This window comes from Schistocerca gregaria, chromosome 1 (assembly GCF_023897955.1).
Source record: "Schistocerca gregaria isolate iqSchGreg1 chromosome 1, iqSchGreg1.2, whole genome shotgun sequence".
Classification (NCBI taxonomy): domain Eukaryota; kingdom Metazoa; phylum Arthropoda; class Insecta; order Orthoptera; family Acrididae; genus Schistocerca; species Schistocerca gregaria.
In genome coordinates this window covers 825,881,448-825,903,498 of record NC_064920.1, presented here as the reverse complement: position 1 = coordinate 825,903,498, position 22,051 = coordinate 825,881,448, and the positions used below count along the sequence as shown (strand labels likewise).

At 39.4% G+C, this 22,051-nt stretch overlaps 1 protein-coding gene across 1 annotated transcript in view; it reads right to left on the bottom strand.

The window, feature by feature from the left end:
* Positions 1-22,051, bottom strand: part of LOC126271650 (MLX-interacting protein) — a 392,142-nt gene that overhangs the window by 183,970 nt on the left and 186,121 nt on the right. The window contains exons 2-3 of the mRNA XM_049974169.1: positions 17,635-17,741; positions 1,650-1,723 (exon numbers count right to left, since the gene is read on the bottom strand). Coding sequence (XP_049830126.1) covers positions 1,650-1,723; positions 17,635-17,741 — 181 coding nt within the window. The remainder of the gene's footprint in view (positions 1-1,649; positions 1,724-17,634; positions 17,742-22,051) is intronic.

Genomic DNA, 22,051 nt, shown 5'->3' with positions numbered 1-22,051 from the left:
TTACTCAATATTTTTTTACATGTCTTGGGTTCTCACCCCACTCCTGTTAGCGGTACACTACCTGACAGATTTTTGCATGAAGAACTATACAAATCATAAATTCATGAATATAGAAAACTTGGTTAAATTGTTCCAGAAGTTCTTCTGTTATTCTACTATATCATTCCCTTTCACCCCCACCTCAATGAGAGGTAGGTGCTTCTTGCCCCCACAGTGCTTTTTTCAAGACAGTAAGTGATTTGTGTGCCATACTTGGTTCAAATGGATCCATTGGTTTAGGAGGAGAAGTGGATGCACATACTGGCATACAGGGTGGATGAGAAGTCTCTGTACGTGCTAGTATCGAATGCTAATACATTTTATATGTGCCTTAATGATTCCCCATAAAAAGTTGTCAGGTGTGGTGAGGTCAATACTTCTTTGTGGCCATTTCATGGGAGCTGGTGTTACTGATGAACCATGACCTATCCACTGTCCTGGAAAGTGTTCATTAATGAACTTGTGCACTGCAATAGCTTAGTCAGCAGGTGCTCCACCTTGCAGCAACCACATGTGCAAAGTACGCTCCAAGCAGACGTTGTTGTCCTCTGTATATCAAATTCCAAGGCACGTTTACGTCTCGACTTTGTAGGAGATTGTTCAAGTGGGACAGAGACTGCAGCACATGCTTGTTCTTGTCTTCTTCCTTTCACTCTGTGTCCTGTCTTTAACACTGCCAAAAGTAAAAACACATCCTTCCCAATCCAGAAGGATACCTTTCATGATGGAGCCTTATTAAATGATCGAGAATGCTCCTGTAATGTTTCTCACGGTCTGCCCTGTGTGGTGCTGTTCATGACCCATATACTAGTCACTAAGTGCTAGTTAATAGTGTAACTGTGACTGCTCATATCTGCAAAGGCACACCATTTAAAACTCAACTGAGACTACAAAAACATTTGTAAATATGTATTCCAACAATCAGTAAGAAGTAACATAGCTACCAACCCACATAACAACATTTAATAATAACAGCGGTTACAGGAGTACATGGACGTCTTGCCCACACTGTACACACATACATACAAATGTACATAGAACGATTTTTTTTAAACACATAAATGTAGCAGACACAGGAACAAGCAACTACATTTCACTGGATTCTAGGACATGGAATGGTCAGCTAAATGGCAAGCAATAATTCATGACTAAAAAAGAGCATTAAATTAATAATTCTGAAGCAAGGTTTAAGATGTTTCATTCGTATCAGCACGTATAACTGCATGATCAAAAACCTAAAATAGTTTAAAATTTTCAGAGAAAAACACTACATTGTTTAGAAAACTGAACAGATAGTTTCAAAACCAAGCTAAATAGTTATGTTAACTGTGTGCTACACGTTTAATGAAAAGTAATAGTTAGAATCTAACACAAAACAGCAACTAATCAAATGGTAATTTTTTTAAAGACACATCTGGGCATTTCAGAAAAGCTTTTGTTGTTTCACTGGTATTTCAACAAGATTCTGGATTTCATGAGGAGCAACTGTTGTCTGATGAAGTGAAATTCTGTCGCGAGTTCACCTAATGAACCTTATCAAAAGCATTTTAGACTGACACTCCTCCAATATCCAAATCATCTTAGTCACTATTGAAACATAATATGCATACCTCAGGTTTGTTGTGAGTGTCGACATCGAGAGGAGATGCAAATTGACACACAAGTGTGTTCTGCTTTCTTATGACTGAAAACAAACAGAGAGATGTATCCCACTGAAATCAGCTGAAAAGAGGTAAATAATTTGACACACATCATCAATAAAAATTAAAGTCTAAACTATAGGGGTGTTCAGTAAATAATGCAGTACATTTTATTTTTCTAGGCCAATTTATGTTGGAAAAGATGCAGAATTTGATTTGTGACATCGTGAAATATTTTGTTGGATATGGTACATGTAGCCTTGAAAATGAAGTCTGCAACAGAGGTGCATTCCACGCAGAGATGTGTCACCAAGTTACTTTTGGCGGAAAACTGGACATAGCAGGTATTTAAAGGCACTTGCAGAATGTCTACGGAGACCTTGCACTGAACAAAAGCACGGCAAGTCGTTGGGCAAGGCATCTCATCGTCGCAACAAGGTCATGCAAACCTGTTCGATCTCCTGCGTGCCGACTGGCCGCACACATCTGTGACTCCTGCAATTTTGGGATGAGCGGACACACTATTCGACGCAATCGATTGATCACAATCAAACACCTCACTTCACAACAGGATGTCCCTGCAGATAGGGCCAACACACTCATCCACCAGTTGGGATACTTGAAGGTGTTTGCTGCTGAGTTCCTGGACGCTTAGACGCTTAACAGAAGATCATAAACAGCAAGGAAAGGCTATTTCTGTGGGAAGCAGTACGTGGATGATGGGGAGTTTATTGATGCACCAAGATGTTGGCTCCAACGACAACCATTACAGTCGAACCATGCAGGCTTACACGCCTTCCCAATAAGATGGTATAAGCTGTCGCATTGAACAGAGTTTATATTGAAAAACAGGAAAGAGTGGGGGATAATATAGTGTATTGGAATCCTGAATAAAACCAACCTGCTTTTAGAAAAAAAAAAACATGTATTTCATTACTTACTGAACACTCCCTGTATTATATTTAAAATGAACCACTAGGATATCACTTTCATGCATCAGTAGTTGAACAAAGACAGGACATTTAAAATTACTGACTAATTTTATAACACTATATTTTACCAAAACTGCCACTATCTCAAATAGGAACTGCAAATGTGGACAGTACAATATTACTGCATATATGCTATCTATAGATAAATATGTGCAGTATTGTTCTTTCTGGAGAATGTAGCAATGTTGCCAACTAAATGTACCTGGTGTACTTTCAAAGATGAACAACAATCAACTGCAGCTTCACTATCATTTATATGACAATCTGGACATTATGCTCCTCATATGATGCCAACCAAACTGGGAGATCACATGTGAGATCGTAAGTGAATATGCAGTTGACAAAGTATGTGAAAATTTGCTACAGGGCCCAGAAAAATGAGTCTTTCAGCTGTTGCACACACACGATAGCAGTTAACGAGAATGCTGTGCAATGTATAACTTAACGATCATATAAAGAGGCAAGAATTTTATGCTAATTCTATAGTTATAATTGAGTAGTGTTTATGAATAACAAAGTGACAGTCAGTTTACCTGCATTAGCCAACTATGTTCAGCTATGGGGATCCGATAAACCGATAGCTACATTGAGATTAAATATGACAGCTAAACAATGAAGCAGTTTTGTGCACTTTCTACAAGATATAATGCGACAGTTCTGGTCACATCATTTAATTTGTGTACACCCTTTTGTATAAAAGGAGCATTATCAGGCAGTATTTGTTTTGTTAGTAACACAGCTTCAGGACTGTTCACCTATCATTGTTTTAATAGCATAAAGTAGAGCTGGATAAATGACTAAGTTGTAGCTAACATTCTTTGCTAACCGTGAGATGACTGTGGATATCAGTAACTTCATTAACTTAAAAAGTCAGTTGTTTTCTGTTTGAGTTCTCTAATAAATGTTGAAGTATACATTTTTATACCAGAGAAACTAAGCCTGTATTAATCCACGTGTTTGAGGGGGCAAGAAGTTAGTTTGTATCTGGATCCCACTCCAGCAACCGCCGGATTTGGGTGCTGAGGAGTCCTCTCCATTTGGCTTGGTCCTCCCACCACTTTTCTTCCTACACCTGCTGCCAGGTCACACCTCTCCTTTCCACAGACATTGTCACTCCCATTTTCCATCGTGTTCTTGGGTGCCCTCTAGGTCCTTTTCCATCCATCTTTAGTTCTTCCATAATTTTGGGAAGTCTCTGCCCTCTTAACATGCCCATGCCATCTTATTGCTCCTTTATTTATTTCTTCTCTCATACTTTTTTGTTTACGGCCCTTTCCAATATCTACATTCCTTACTCTGTCCATTCACGTTTTTCCCTTAACTGCTCTGAGAAATTCCATTTCCCCTGCTTGCAGGCTGCTCCAGTCCCTTTCTGTCGTCGCCCGTGTTTCTCCTCCATAGGTAAGTAGTAACTCTTATAATAAGGAGTTTTTCTTTTTCCTTATTCCAAATCAGGTGTTTTATTTGTTTGGGAGAAATTGCCTCCCTTCTGTAACCTCCTATTAATTTTGTTGGTTATTCTTCCATCATTACATATTTCACACCCTAAATAAGTGATACTCTCTACCACTTTGAGGAGTGTTCCATTCAACGTAATATTCCCATTGACACTTTTGTCTCTTCCAAATACAATTACTTCACTCTTATATTTATTTATTTTTAATCCATGCCTTTACATTATTTCCTTCCACACATCAAGCTGTAACTGTAAATCTATCACTTTATCACTCCATTTTACCTTATCATCTGCAAAAATCATATTTTTGTCTTTTTCTTCTACTATATTTTTAACTACCTTATTCATTCCCTCCATCACAACATTAAAAAGTGCAGGAGATAGAATACTTCCTTGTTTAAGTCCTTGTCTTATTTCAAAGAATTGTGTCATCTATACATTGTCTTTATTACATTAATGCATCCATCTACTATACCTATCTTCTTCACTTTCCCTGTTAACTGAGTCATATGCCTTTCGGTGGCAGGAGGAACAAGACTTCTGGTCAGGTGACTACAGGGTTATAAACACAAAATCAAATAGGGGTAAGGCAGGAGTAGGTTTAATAATGAATAGGAAAATAGGAATGCAGGTAAGCTACTACAAACAGCATAGTGAACGCATTATTGTGGCCAAGATAGATACGAAGCCCACACCTACTACAGTATTACAAGTTTATATGCCAACTAGCTCTGCAGATGACGAAGAAATTGAAGAAATGTATGATGAAATAAAAGAAATTATTCAGATAGTGAAGGGAGATGAAAATTTAATAGTCATGGGTGACTGGAATTCAGTAGTAGGAGAAGGGAGAGAAGGAAACGTAGTAGGTGATTATGGACTGGGGCAAAGAAATGAAAGAGGAAGCCGCCTGGTAGAATTTTGCACAGAGCACAACTTAATCATAGGTAACACTTGGTTCAAGAATCATAAAAGAAGGTTGTATACATGGAAGAATCCTGGAGATACTAAAAGGTATCAGATTATATAATGGTAAGACAGATATTTAAGAATCAGGTTTTAAATTATAGGACATTTCCAGGGGCAGATGTGGACTCTGACCACAATCTATTGGTTATGACCTGTAGATTAAAACTGAAGAAACTTCAAAAAAGGTGGGAATTTAAGGAGATGGGACACAGATAAACTAAAAGAACCAGAGGTTGTACAGAGATTCATGGAGAGCATAAGGGAGCAATTGACAGGAATGGGGGAAAGAAATACATTAGAAGAAGAATGGGTAGCTTTGAGGGATGAAGTAGTGAAGGCAGCAGAGGATCAAGTAGGTAAAAAAACGAGGGCTAGTAGAAATCCTCCGGTAACAGAAGAAATATTGAATTTAATTGATGAAAGGAGAAAATATAAAAATGCAGTAAATGAAGCAGGCAAAAAGGAATACAGACGTCTCAAAAACGAGATCGACAGGAAGTGCAAAATGGCTAAGCAGGGATGGCTAGAGGACAAATGTAAGGATGTAGAGGCTTATATCACTAGGGGTAAGATAGATACTGCCTACAGGAAAATTAAAGAGACCTTTGGAGAAAAGAGAACCACTTGTATGAACATCAAGACCTCAGATGGAAACCCAGTTCTAAGCAAAGAAGGGAAAGCAGAAAGGTGGAAGGAGTATATAGAGGGTCTATACAAGGGCGATGCACTTGAGAACAATATTATGGAATTGGAAGAGGATGAAGATGAAATGGGAGATACGATACTGCGTGAAGAGTTTGACAGAGCACTGAAAGACCTGAGTCAAAACAAGGCCCCCGGAGTAGACAACATTCCATTGGAACTACTGACGGCCTTGGGAGAGCCAGTCCTGACAAAACTCTACCATCTGGTGAGCAAGATGTATGAGACAAGTGAAATACCCTCAGACTTCAAGAAGAATATAATAATTCCAATCCCAAAGAAAGCAGGTGTTGACAGATGTGAAAATTACCGAACTGTCAGTTTAATAAGCCACAGCTGCAAAATACTAACGTGAATTCTTTACAGATGAATGGAAAACTGGTAGACGCCAACCACAGCAAAGATCAGTTTGGATTCTGCAGAAATATTGGAACACGTGAGGCAATACTGACCCTATGACTTATCTTAGAAAATAGATTAAGGAAAGGCAAACCTACATTTCTAGCATTTGTAGACATAGAGAAAGCTTTTGACAATGTTGACTGGAATACTCTCTTTCAAATTCTGAAGGTGGCAGGGGTAAAATATAGGGAGCAAAAGGCTATTTACAATTTGTACAGAAACCACATGGCAGTTATAAGAGTCGAGGGACATGAAAGGGAAGCAGTGGTTGGGAAGGGAGTGAGACAGGGTTGTAGTCTCTCCCCGATGTTATTCAATCTGTATATTGAGCAAGCAGTAAAGGAAACAAAAGAAAAATTTGTAGTAGGTATTAAAATCCATGGAGAAGAAATAAAAACTTTGAGGTTCGCCGATGACATCGTAATTCTGTCAGAGACATCAAAGGACTTGGAAGAGCAGTTGAACGGAATGGACAGTGTCTTGAAAGGAGGATATAAGATGAACATCAACAAGAGCAAAATGAGGATAATGGAATGTAGTTGAATTAAGTCTGGTGATGCTGAGGGAATTAGATTAGGAAATGAGACACTTAAAGTAGTAAAGGAGTTTTGCTACTTGGGGAGCAAAATAACTGATGATGGTCGAAGTAGAGAGGATATAAAATGTAGACTGGCAATGGCAAGGAAAGCGTTTCTGAAGAAGAGAAATTTTTTAACATCGAGTCTAGATTTAAGTGTCAGGAAGTCATTTCTGAAAGTATTTGTATGGAGTGTAGCCATGTATGGAAGTGAAACATGGACGATAAATAATTTAGACAAGAAGAGAATAGAAGCTTTCGAAATGTGGTGCTACAGAAGAATGCTGAAGATTAGATGGGTAGATCACATAACTAATGAGGAAGTATTGAATCGGATTGGGGAGAAGAGAAGTTTGTGGCACAACTTGACCAGAAGAAGGGATCGGTTGGTAGGACATGTTCTGAGGCATCAAGGGATCACCAATTTCATATTGGAGGGCAGCGTGGAGGGTAAAAATCGTAGAGGGAGACCAAGAGATGACTACACTAAGCAGATTCAGAAGGATGTAGGTTGCAGTAGGTACTGGGAGATGAAGAAGCTTGCACAGGATAGAGTAGCATGGAGAGCTGCATCAAACCAGTCTCAGGACTGAAGACCACAACAACAACATGCCTTTTCTATGTCTATAAAAACAATTATCATCCTTTTGTATACTCCCAACTTTTTTCTATCAGTTGACAGAAAATATCAGCTTGATTGTGCTTCTTCCTTTCCTAAACCCATGCTGTTCTTCACTTAGCTCCTTTTCTCTTTTCACTTATTCAATTTAGTAAAATTCTTACAAAAATCTTGGCTGTATGATTCATAAGGGTTATTTCTCTGTAGTTTTTTACGAAGTCTTTTAATCCCTTTTTTGAAGATGGGAACAATGTCTCTTCTCCAATCGTCAGGTATTGCACTATTTCTCCACACACTTGACAGTACTCTACACAGCCACAGCATTCCCACTGGACCTGCTGCTGTTATGTCCACTGATACTTCATAAGGTCCTGGGGCTTTCTCCCCATTCATCACCTTCACAGCTACTTCCATTTCTTCCCGTGTAATTTGACCTAATTCTGCTTCCCAACTTCTCTCAATTACTCCAGTATTTGTTGTTTCCTGGTGTACCTGCTCCTCAGCATTTAATAGTTTCTTAAAATGTTCTCTCCAAAGATCTTTTCTATTCTGTGGATCTTCAATCACAGTACCATCCTCTCTTTCCATCTTCACTGGTACTTCAGAAGCCTTCCTTTTATTTTTCATCATTTTATAGAACATTTTCTTATTGCTCTTGACATCATCTTCAAGTTTTTTTGTAAACTCTTCCCACGCCCTTTTATTTGCTGTTTCCACTATTTCTTTGCACTTCTTCTTTTCTTCTATGTATCTTTTATGGTCCTCGTCATCTTCAGTTTCCCACCTCTTTCTCCATGCTCCATTTTTTCTTCTAACTGCTTGGGTTGTGGTATCATCCCACCAACATGTCTGCCTTACTTTTTCCTTTTCAGATGTTTTACCACATACTTTTTGTGCTCTTACGAGTAAAGTGTCTTTGAATAAACTCCATTCTTTTTCTACATCATAGAAAACGACTTTTCAAAATTTTTGTGTGATTAATTCTCTGTACTTCTCAGCACTTTCGTTCTCTTTCAGTTTCCAACCCCATATCCTCATCACTTTCTTCTATTTTCTATTTTTCACACATTGGTTCATTTTCCATCATCCCACCAGTAATCTATGGTCTCCATCTACACTCACATTTGGAATTACCTTCACATTTGTTACTTTCTCTTCCCATTCCCTATCTACTAGAATATAATCAATTACACTCTTGGTTCTTCCATCCCAACTGTATCTGGTGATAACATAACATTCTCTCTTCATAAACCAACTGTTTGCTATTTTCATTCCATTCCTGTGCCACAAATCCAGAAGTTTTACCCCTTCTTCATTTCTACTTCCATATCCAAAACATCCCATTACTTGCTCAAACCCATTTCTGTCTTTGCCTACCTGTGCATTATGTAATTCTGTAACTCATTTTCAAATTTAATCTTCTCTTCTTCACTACATTCCACTTGAGGTGCATAAATCTGGATAACTTTCAGTGTTTCTTTTTGGAATCTCAGGTTTAAGATTATGATCCTTTCTGATATACATCTCACACTTTCAAATACAGTTTTGTCCATTCTTATTCACCATCACTGTCACAGCATTTCTACCAAACCTATTATTCCGCACTCCAGTAGAGTTTTCCTCCTCCTCTCAAATTGTTCTCATCTTTTCCCTTCCATTTTGTTTTGCTTAATTCCAAAATATCTAACTTTCTCTCTGCTAGTACATATGTCATTTCTTTCATTTTTCCACTGCAGGTTAGTACATTAAGGGTGGCAAAATTTAGGTTATTTTTTAGTCCATTTGGTTTCATCTTCTTGTCCTGATGAATATAATCAGGTTTCCCATCATTTGCACCAGTACTTGAAGAAGTAGTTGGGACAAATCCTGAGTGGTTCGTTCCGAGGCTCGTCTGTGTTTTGAAAGCAATATATGAAGACTTTCCTACTGGCTTGCTAGGCTGAACACAAGAAAAGATTTTCTGTTGGGGTTGTCTCCCTTAGCCTTTGGAGTTTCTCCTCGATCACAAGGCAGTGGTTCCCTTCTAATTTAATCTCCAGAAAGGAGGGTTGCCTCATCTGCCAGTTCGCCGTTCCGTAGTCTTTCCTCTACGCCATCACTGCCATTAAGGTCTTCACCCGTAACCCTGGGCATGTGTTCTGTGTTATACTCCAGGGGGTTGGGTCCCTGCCTGAACTCAGCAATCATATCACTGCCTTTGATTGTGGCACAATACAAAATCATCAACCCGGCTCCAGGGAGGTAGGGTCCCTTTCCCTATTCCTCCACTGGGGTAATTCCTGTCTGGCACATCCATGTCGCAGGGGTGGGCATCCTACACTTCAGTAGGTGGCAAGAAGTAACGAGAATAACTTTCCTAATTATTGAAACTTCCTGGCAGATTAAAACTGTGTGCCGGACCGAGACTCAAAATTGGGAACCTTTGCCTTTCACGGGCAAGTGCTCTACCAACTGAGCTTCCCAAGCATGACTCACGACCCGTCCTCACAACCTTATTTCCACAAGTACCTCGTCTCCTACCTTCCTAACTTCCTAACTTCACAGAAGTTGCAGTACTAGCACTGCTGGAAGAATGGATATTGCAGAGACATGGCATAGCCACACTTCTCCTCCGAGTTTCTCCTGCGAGTAGGAGAACTTCTGTGAAGTTATGAAGGTAGGAGACGAGGTACTGGTGGAAGTACAGTTGTGAGGGCGGGTTGTGAGTCGTACTTGGGTAGCTCAGTTGGTAGAGCACTTGCCCACGAAAGGCAAAGGTCCCGAGTTCGAGTCTCGGTCCGACACACAGTTTTAATCTGCCACAAAGTTTCAAAATCAGCACACACTCCGCTACAGAGTGAAAATTTCATTCTGGATACCTAATTATTATCTGGAGCTGTCATAAGTGATTATGAGTGTCATCATTTATTTTAATAACAACAGACACCGTGCTTCAACTGTTCACTGTAATGCGCACTTCAACTTCTATCAAACTATTTGGCCTTGCATACATACTCACGATATAGTATTTGTACTTCCATGTCAATAAAAGCTTATTTTTAACTGGGATACAAATACTGGGGTTCAATATTCTTACTGCTATGTAAATAACCCTTCCTGGCATTGTAACAATGTCAGAACATATTATCCTTTCTTAATTCTGAGAAATGTGTAATTTGATGCTCAATCCTCAGTCACAAAAATATTGCATAAATGAGTTGACAGTCAATCTGTAGTTCAGTTACATGTCTTAGGTGGTATTCTGCGGCACTACGCTGGATGGAGAAAATTAATAGCAGCAGAAACTTCTACCACAATAACAGAACTACAAATTAGTTTATAAATGCAGAGGATCTACAATGAAGATTTATTTTTATGGTGTAATAATAGATTTTTCACATGCTTTCAAAACATTCTGCCTCAGTTTCAAGAGCTAAATTATAAATTATGTTTTGACTCATAGCTCAGAGGAAACACTGCTAATTTTCTGAACAAGTAGATTCCAGAAAGTTAGTCAGACATCTACGGTAATGACACAATTCAGCAGATACTTGAATTGGGTATTAATAACCATAATATTAATTATAATGACATACTAAACTCTGAATTGTACAAAATGTGGGGCTATTGGTACCATCAGTACTCTTAGTTCGTCCATGGGGATAGCCTCAGAGGTTAATAACAATTTACTTCATATAATAAATATTTCACTTGTAAAATTTAGTCAACACATGATGTTCCAGTATAGTACATATTAGAAGTGAGCCAGAATGTTAGATTTGTTTCTCAAGACATATAATACTGTCATACATCACCTCTGACCTTACTATACATTAAACATGCCACCAAGTGACACATGCACAAGATGGGGTCATGTGACAACCAATCAGTATTCTCCACACTTTTAGAAACTATGGACTTACAAAAGAGGAATTTGACAAGCAATGTCCCAAAGGCAAACCTGATTCAATGCAATCATATATGTACATGAAATTTGCCTGTAGGGTGTTGTGGTTGGTTGGTAGCAATATCAATAATTATTGTATTACTATTATTAATGTGTGATGTAAACTTAAAACTTTTCTAACAGTTACTTCATGATACTGAAATTTTTCTGTCTGAGGTTGAGTGCAATGATTTCTCATTTGGCTCTCCATATTACATCTACAGTTATCCTTCAACTGAAAAAATTTAGCTTAGATGAGGAAATTGGAAAGTGTGTGTGACAGACTAAACAAATCTGTTGAATGAATTACGGCTCTATCGGATTCCATTAGATACATGAAACAGATGTGGAAATAACTGCCAGTAAAATACAAATAGAAGTCCAAGACTATTCATTTTCTGCTGCTGTCACACACACAATTGGATTTTGGTACCTTCACAGAGCCTCTCTGCCTCTATTAGATTATGCCAGTGTCGAGCAAAATCCACTGTGGTCAAAATTTCTTTCAGCCGACTATCCACCATCAAAGAGGTTTTTCCAGAAACTGAGAGACTGTAAAGTTTTACTGCCTAGAAAACCACTGTCTTTTCTTTAGTGCACCATCCTCAAAATGTTGGTTCATCCACTATTACACCCCTTCTGCAGATCTCTTGCATCATCCTACACTTCCTGTATCTGTAAATACATATAACTTTCTTTCTCTACTGATGTCATGAGAGCCAGTCCAACAGTACAGAAGGCGGCATGTTGTCAGTAGAAAAGCAGTAACACCAGAAAGGGTCAGTCAGAAGAGCTCTGTCACTATGAATGTCGACTAGTCAGTGGATGTCACCTGAACTGCGTCTGCAACTCCATCTCCATGTCAGAGGATACACTGTACTACTACTAGTTTGTACTACTACTAGTTATTTCCTTTCCTGGTCCAGTCAGATATGATTTGTTCTGTGCATTACAATAACATGTAGTTATTCTAAGAACACACATTATAAGCCAACGTTCAATGAGCATACTACTTTGTCCCCCTTAAAACCAGTGCAATGATTGTGCGACCGAAGCTGCAGAGCAAGGGAAAAATGACTGTCTGTCTCTATGCCTCTGTATGAGCCCTAATGTCTATTATCTTTAAATATCCACCAGTGACATTTCAACCCTTCTAAAACTGTTCAAATAGATTGTTGGTTATATGATTGTGAAGTGGAAACACATAGGAAGGAACACAACTAGCCCAGGCAGACTTCATGCACTAACAGACAGGGACCATGGAGCATTGCAGAGGGGTAATGTAAATAATCACACGAAATCAGTGGAGGGAATCACTTGTGAGTTACGGAGTGCTACCAGCAGTCCATCTAACACAATCACTACATGCAGGGAGTTAAAAAGAATGAGGTACAAAGGTCGAGCAGCTCCTCGTAAGCCACTTATTTCTGTTGTCAATGCTTTGTGATGCTTGACTAATATAAAGATTGATGCCACTGAACAGTGGATGATTGGAAACAAGTTGCTTGGAGTGCTCGGACATATTACCTGCCACAAAATGCAGTGTTAACAGTAAAGTATGCAAGAAACATTGTTGTTACGGTATGACAGTGTGTATTGTGGTTATGATGTGGTAGCCTTATTGCACTGGCAAAAATGCTAAATGTGGAAGGATATGAACACATTTTACAGCACTGTGTACTGTGTTCAACAGAGACACAGTTTGGAGACGATGGTTGATTGTATCAGCATGAATCTGCACCTTCCCATAAAAAAACTCTGTGAAGCAATGGTTTTTGGACAGTAACAATCCTAAAATGGACTGGCCTGCCCAGAATACTGACCTCAAGTCAATGGAACACCTTTGGGATGAGTTAGGATGTTGACTTTGCTCCACACTCCAGTGTCAATGTCACTACTTTCTTTGGTTTGAGCTCCTGAGGAAGAACAGGTGGCCATTCCTCCACAGACATTCAGGCATCTCACTGAAAGTGACACCAGCAGAGTTAAAAGTCATCATAAAGGTGAAGGGTGGGCACACCCCATATTAATGTCCATTAATAGGTGTCCAGACACTTTTGATGAGATAAGTGTACATCAGTATGCTGCAAGCCAGAGTACAACATGTGGCAGAGATACAAAAAGTACAAGTATCTTTCAATGATTTTTTAAATTAGTGTTGGCAGTAATGAATGACTTATGCTACACTTGGCCCAAATTTCTGTAACTTCGATTTCACGGTCATTATGTGGGTTTTAAGATGGATGAAGCAGTATGCTCGTTGGTCACTGGCTAATAATGTATGCTCCTAGAATTATTATTTGTTATTGTAATGCACAGAAAAAAATCATATCATTTTGACTTCTAGCTGCACAGCAAAAATTCTTGTCAAGTACAATGGCTCATTACTGATGAAAGTGTCAAATTGCACCAAAGTAGTTTCTCTGACAACCGGTAGAACCTCTATTTTGTAACTTTCATGACGTGACCTATATTTACACAACACTGTCTCGGAGAGAATAATACTCAGAGTTTTGTATTTTAAGAATTCTTCAGTTCAACCTCATATCTGTACCAATATACTATAAGCACAAATTTTGTTCACTAAGTGGAATGGTACTGAAAACTTCCAGAAAGTCTGTAACTACATCATCTTGTGCTCTGCTCTCGATAGTTTTCTTGATCTCATAGATGTAAATGTACTAGGGTTTCAAGTGATCAGTGCTTGTGGATTCTGTACTGATTCCAACAAAAGAAATGTTGGGTTAACTGAAACAGTTATGATCCATAAGTATACAGCAAATGGATGTTCTTGCTGTAGTCTTTCCACTCTTCACTCAAGAAATGCACCCGCATGGTATGTAAATTCAACTCCACTCTTTTGTACTGAGTCCAACGACTTATTATTCCAAAATATTACTGCTTATTTCAGGGCAGTAATAAAGACAATACCAGTCTCCTTCAACTGATGTTGCCCAATAGCTGACACACTCAATCTGGGTGCAGTTGCGCGAACCACAACCAGGAAGTGCATCAATGAGCTGTTGTGAATTGAAGTTATCACTAGAGTGTTCAACATGCCAGAAGTTCACTCTGAAGAAATTTGTTAATCTTCAGGATCATGCCTGTGATCTGAAATGTCATTGAATTTGCGGTTCTGGAATGACGAATGTGAACGAGGCTGTGTCTATATTTTTACGCAGATACTCAATAAATGAATACACTACGTTTTTGAAGATTGAAGAGCAACATGTGAAAGGTAAAATTCTATGATAATTGCTAATACCTGGCTTATAATGGGCTGTAGTATAAATATTTAAAAAAACCTCAGTCTGCCTGCAAAGAACTGTTTGTGAAAGTGATAAATGACTAAGACGAAGTTTAACAGCTGTTTCTAATCAAGCAAAGGGATGTAATAGCTTTAGAAATGGATGCAGCAAAAAAGAATATTTTGCAAGTTGTGAATCAAATCAGAGAACGTATCACTGAGTATGTTTCTGACTGAATGTCAACAAATTCAGTGCAAATAGTGCTTGAGAAACTAGGAATTAATTCAATTATGTTAGTATAGTGGAGCTCACAAACACCAATGCTGCAGTTTACATTAGATTTACCCACAATTTTTACAGGCTTTCCAGACCATGAACTAGGAAAACACAAGTGTACATTTTCATGGAACACATGTAAACAATATTTATTTTTCTGCTGATGATGATGATGTAATATTTACCTTCAGTGCAGTAAACAATGAATGGAAGAACTTATTAGAACAAGTTTGAATGTAGGCCTGAAAATCAGTTATAATTAAACTAAAATAGTGTGTAATCAATACACTGAAAAGAAAATCATACAACTTTATAGTGAGGTCAAGGAACCAACTGAGTATTTACAGCAGCTGAAGACAACAATTTGATGACCAAAAAGAAATAAACTGATAAGTATAAACAGCCTTGCTTGCTTTTGGTAGACATTGTTGTGCTGAATTGTCTATGGATGAATAAATAAATGAAATGAAATAGAATAAACAAAGCAAAGTTTACAATCAGAGTGTCTTACCAGTTTGGGTTTGTGGCACGGAGTCATGGACTTTTAATCTATTAACCATTCAACAGCTATGGGTTGCTCGGCAGTGATGCCGAGATGCTAGTTGATGATTACAAGAGAGAGAGAGAGAGAGAGAGAGAGAGAGAGAGAGAGAGAGAGAGAGAGAGAGAGAGAGAGAGAGAGAGAAACACTCATGTGGATTACGGAACTGGAGTGGAAGACGTAATAGGACAGTAATGAAAGGGTTGGGTTATGGCTGCCATATATCATGGTTTCTCAGAATTTGTACATGGGTTGAGGGCAACTGGTGGTATCCTGAAAGGGGAGGGGGGGGCAGGGGGGGGGGGGAGCGGAGAGGAAGGGAGAGTGGGGGAAGGGCATGTTGTATAACTATCTGGGTAAACCTTTTGTGTCTGCAGGATTTCGACTGATTACAAATAAACAGATTTTAATCGATCTCAGTTAAAATTCAATAAATGACTGGCACATAGGTAGTTTAATAATTGTCAATGCGATAGGGTCCGCAGCTGCGATAAATTTTTTGAAAGATTTCTTGAAGCCTTCAGCTGCCATTTTCTTAATTTCCCAACCAGAATCATTAGCTGTGCTGCGTACGCATCTGTTTGTATTGTGCTGTAGCCAAGGAGTTTGGTGTACTGCCTTGTGAGTGTAGGCGTGCCTGTAGCTTTGCATGCCAGCTTCCTACCGCGATTCACTAACGCGGCTGAGTCTCACAATGCATGTGTTTTCCAGACATCGGCCTATTTACGTCCGGCCTCACTATTACGTAGTGCCTAAGTTGTGTCATGCGTGTGCTTTTTGTGAAAACTGGCCAGAGCAGTGTTGAGGCGACCACACTGGCAGTCAGCCGTGTCATGTGCCTGCCGTGTTTAGGTCTCTGGGATACCATCGGCAGAGCCTCACAGATGTCAGACCATGTGACTACTGTGGGAGACTTCTGATGTATACTTGGCTAAGCACCCTGGCACTGTAACCTTCACATGAGATACTTGAAAACGGCCTAAGGCCGAAATTGTACTATCATACAGGAAATTAAGAAAATGGCAGCTGAAGGCTTCAAGAAATCATTGAAAAAATAGGTAGTTTTGTTTATTTTATTTTAAAAACCCAACATAGCTTTGACAGATGGTATGTGTCTGGGAAAATAATCATGTCTGACCCAAATGTTCGGGATTTTCAAAGTCTCTGTTCAGGTTCGGCAATTAAAGTGATTGCAGACCAAGGTTGGGTAGGATATGAAGCCACGTGAATGGATGGTAGAGGGATCAAGGAAGTACGTTGGTTTTCGTGGGGGCGGGTGAAGGGGGTGGGGGGGAGGGGGGGGTGGGGGAGGATGCGAAGTCCTAATGGGAAATGGTGGGAATATGCGGAAACAGCTTGGATGGGTATAACTGAAGACATATAAGAAAAACAGGTCCAGAGGTGGCTTGTATTCAGCAGTGGACATCATATGACTTGCAATGACAATAGCCTTCTAGATCAAGCTTTGCATACTGTTTTTCGACACATTTTGTTCATCTCAATTTTAATGTCCCTAAAATAAGTTGGACTAACTTCAAACTGACAATGTCTGAGGAATTACTAGTAACACAAAGTGATATTGTTTACAACTAGCTTTACACATTTTCAGTTTTACATATAGAAACCTCATAAATAATGCTGTTTTCTTTGTTATCTTGTTTGATTTCGACCTAAAATGAAGTATTACAGTAACATATTTATTCAGAACAATAAATCGTCCGACAACAGGAAGCAAATATCGTCTTTGTACTGTAAACTATTCATACCCCTCACTGATCAAATAACTGAAAATATCGAGAGCGCAACTGTCCCTCCCGTTAATTGCAGGACAATACTATACGAAGCTGATCCGCATTGAATGTGGTGAGTGAACAAGTCGCAAAATCAATTGCATTTGCTTTCTGAACCACTTGTATGATGGAAAAGAAGGGAGGAAATTAGATGTGGTCCTATAAAATATACCTAAAAAAGTTGCTTCAAAAATGGCTCTGAGCACTATGGGACTCAACATCTTAGGTCATAAGTCCCTTAGAACTACTTAAACCTAACTAACCTAAGGACATCACACACACCCATGCCCGAGGCAGGATTCGAACCTGCGACCGTAGCAGTCCTGCGGTTCCGGAATGCAGTGCCAGAACCGCACGGCCACCGCGGCCGGCAAAAAAGTTGCTTAAAAACAATAGTTCGGAAATTCTGATAGAAAAAGGAGATGAGCAAAGAAAGCAACTAAAACGGAGATGCTTACACTGCATATGCCAACAGCGCCAGATGACGTTGTTCAGCCGTATTTTGTCCTTCCAGCGAAGACGAATCCCCTTGAAACGATTCCATTTCGGCGATGTCAACTTCTGCCTGCAACAGAGTAATAACAATGTCAAATATCACTACACCTACCACACCAACGCTTATTAACAAAAGTACGCTCATGTGAAGTATCAAACGATATTTGTAACTGGAATGAGGATCTCGGATGGCGAGTCATCGACAGAAGGGGAAGTGTCGCAGAGAAGTGTGCTGGTACCCTTGTTCGTGCAGTACATTAATGACCAAGCATATAATATTAAGAGTAACGTCATATTGTTTGTAAATGACGCAGTTATCTTCAATTACGTGCTTTCTTGCAAAAAATTGGACAAATACAGAATCAGATTTTGGTAAGATTTCAAAGTGGTGCGATGATTGTTGCAAATGTTCAGAAACTTAAAACTGCGCTCTTCACAAAACGGAAAAACACAGATAACACAATATTAATGTGTCACAATAGTGATCAGTCAACTCAGAGGCAATTAGTTTCTTAAACAGAATGACGCTCCTCAATGCCAACCAGCATGGATTTCGAAAACATCGATCATGTAGAATTACGAAAAGCATTTGACTCAGTACCACACCTATGCTTGTAGTCAAAAGTACTACCACAACAGGTATCAAGTGAAATTCGTGATTGGATTGAGGGCATTTTGATAGGAAGGGCCCAGAAAGTTATCTTGGATACAGAGTCATTGTCGGCCGGCCGCTGTACCCGAGCGGTTCTGGGCACTTCAGTCCGGAACCGCGCGACTGCTACAGTCGCAGATTCGAATCCTGCTTCGGGCATGGATGTGTGTGATGTCCTTCGGTTAGTTAGGTTCAAGCAGTTCTAAGTCTCGGGGACTGATGACCGCAGATGTTAAGTCCCATGGAGCTCAAAGCCATTTGAGCCATAGTCATCGTCAGATGTAACTTCAGGTGTGCTCCATGGAGTGTGTTAGGACCCTTGCTGTTCAAGTTTTATAGTAATGACCTTGCAGACAAAATTTATAGTAAAATCAGGCTTTTGCAGATGATGCAGATATCTATAATGAAGTAATGTCTGAGAGAAGCTGCGTAAATATTCAGTCAGATCCTGACAAGACTTCGAAGTGGTGTAAAGATTGGCAACTTGCTTTACATGTTCAGTAATGTAAAACTGTGCACTTCATAAAACAAAAAAAGTATTATCCTGTGACTAATATCAACGAGTCACTTTTGGAATCGGCCAACTCAAAAATGCCTGGGTGAAACACTTTGTCGGGAAATGAAATGGACTGATTACATAGGCTCAGTTGAGGATAACCAGGTGGTAGACTTCGGTTTATTGGTAGAATGCTGGGGAAATGCAATCAGTCTACAAAAGAGACTGCCTAAAAATCACTCGTGTGAATGGTTCTGGAATATTGCTCAAGTGTTTGGAACCCGTATCAGATAGGACTAACAGGTGATATTGAACGTATACAGAGAAGGGCAGCACAAATGGGAGAGCGTCACAGAGATGCTGAATGAACAAAACTTTTAATCTTGAAAACAGACGTAAACTATACCGACAAGGTATATTAACAAAGTTTCAAGAAGCGGCTGTAAATGATTACTCTAGGGACATACTGCAAACTCCTGCGTATCGTTCACACAGGGATAGTGAGGGTAAGAGTAGAGTAATGACAGCACGCACAGAGGCATTCAAACAACATTCTTCCCGCGCTCCATACGTGAATGGAACAGGGAAGAAACCCTAATAACTGGTACAATGGGACATACCCTCTGCCATGCACCTAACGATGGTTCTCTAAGTACAGATGTACATGTAGACAAATACCTATATGTAACAATTTCTAGGGATACGCAATTGAACAAACACATAATCACTGGAACGAAAGTGGCAGAATTCGGTTGATTGGCAGGATAATGGGAAAATACTGTTTGTCTACGAAAGATACTGCTTACAAAACACTCGCGCGATCCATCTTAGAATAACGGTCAAGTGTGTGGCACTCTTGCCAAACAAGACTAACAAAGGATATGGATGGATACTAAGGTGAGCGGTACGAAACGTCTCATGTGTGACTCACAGGAGAATGTCACGGGAATGTTGAACACCTGAAATGGTAAGCTTTTGACGATGAAAATTCTGTCTCGAAGGTCTAATTCTACAATTTCTAGAACCATTATTACGTGAAGAATCTAGATAAATTTTTCAGTTCCCTTATATCATTCCCGTGGGGGCCACGAGGCAAGATTATACTGATTACCGTAAGCCCAGAGGCACATCAAAAAGTAGGGAATAACTTAACATTGAACGAAAATCTAACTTGCCCTTCCACTTCATCTCAGCCACTCGCCTTAACCTGCCTGTAAAAATTATACCTGGTCCTCTGCTGTCATTGATTCGTAGGATGCTGATATTCCATGAAACTCGTTGGCAGGTTAATACGTCGTATCGGACTGGGGCTCTAACTCAGAACCCTGCAAATGCTTTTAATGAGTTATGCAGGGGGCCTTACTCCTCATGTTGTATATTAATGATCTTGCTGACAATATTAATTGTAAAAACAGGCTTTCTGCAGATGATGCAGCATGTTATTTTCGACGGAGAGTCATGGTCAGATGTAGAAGTAACTTCAGCAGTGCCCCAGGGCAGTGTGTTGGGATCCTTGCCGTTCATGTTGTATATTAATAACCTTGCCAACAATCTTAACAGCAATCTCACACTTTCTGAGATGATGCAGTTATCTGTAAGCAAGTGCTACCTGAAAGAAGCTACATAAATATTCTGTCAGATCTTGATAAGATTTCAAAGTGGTGCAAAGATTGGCAACTTGCTTTAAATTTTCAGAAATGTACAATTGAGCACTTCACAAACCGAAAAAGCCTAGTATCCTACAACTATAATATCCACCAGTCACTGTTGGAATCGACCAACTCATAAAACTGTCTATGTGTAACACTTGATAGGAACAAAAAATGGAATGATCACATAGGCTCACTTGTAGCTTAAGCACATGTTAGTCTTCGGTTTAATGGTAGAATGCTGGGTAAGTTCAATCAGCTTACAAAGGAGATTCCTTACAGATCGCTTGTGAGACCATTTCTAGAGTATTGTTCCAGTGTCTCGGGCCCGTATCAAAAAGGACCAACAGGGAATACTGAACGTATGCGAAGGAGGACAGTACAAATGGTCACGGGTTTGTTTGATCCGTGGGAGAATACTGAAGGAACTAAGCTGGAGGACTTGAAGAGAGACGCAAACTGTCACGAGAAAGTTTCAAGAACCAGCCTAAATTTATGACTCTAGGAATATACTGCTATCCCCTACGTGTTGTTCATATAGGGATCGAGAGGACAAGATTAGAATAATTACAGCACACACACAAGCATTCAAACAATCATTCTTCCACTGCTCCCTATGTGAACGGAACGGGAAGAAGCCCTAGTAACTGGTACAATGAAACGTACACTCTGCAGAGCACTTCATGGTAGTTAGCTGAGTATAGATGTAGATGTAGCGTTTGTTGCTCGAGTTAGCCAAGCATTTACATAACGTTCTCGCGCTTACTAAACAAATCCATGTTCTTTGCATATTAATTGTCTTCACTATAAATCCTGACCAGTAACCGCTCCACACTGACGACCAAAACTCAGAAAATCGGTGGCTTGGTAAGCTACCAACTACCTAAATGAATTATATTTCTTACGATTCTTTCAATTAATCTCAGTATATATAATCTGTCTTGTATACAGCTAGTTCAACTTTAAATCGCTCCGTACGCATGCTCCCAGATGTTTAATCGTTGTGACTGTTTCCAGTGATTGATCGTCACTGTGTAACAAAACAACAATGATTCTTTCGCCTATTTATGCGGAATACTTTTTTTTTTATGTGAACAGTCAACTGCCAGTCCCAGCAGCTGCTTTCGGTTCTCGGGAGGTCTTACCTACCTATACTCCTATAGCTATTTTCACATACGAAGATTTTTCGTATAGAATGACGTTTTCTATACCCCGGTCATCATAAGAAAAACCTGATGTAAACAAACACAAACGCGGTGATTGGTGGTGTTACGATCTTGGAAGTAGGTCCTGCTTATGTATTATATGTATTACTACTAAGTTATGTTAAATGAAACCTCAACATATTCAAATGTATTAACACTCATCAACGTTTTTTTTAAAATTACGATTTGGTTATGTAGTTTTTATTTCAAAAATCGTGTATAGTCAGCCTCTGCACTGTTGCGCTCTGATTGCCGCGCCGTTAATACGCAGTATGAAAATGGCTGAGGCTGGTTCCTGTTCCTTTGTGAAACACGCGACTGGAAAGAGGTTAAAAAGTGTCGAGAGATAGGTTGTTCTTAATGTGTCATAAATTTACA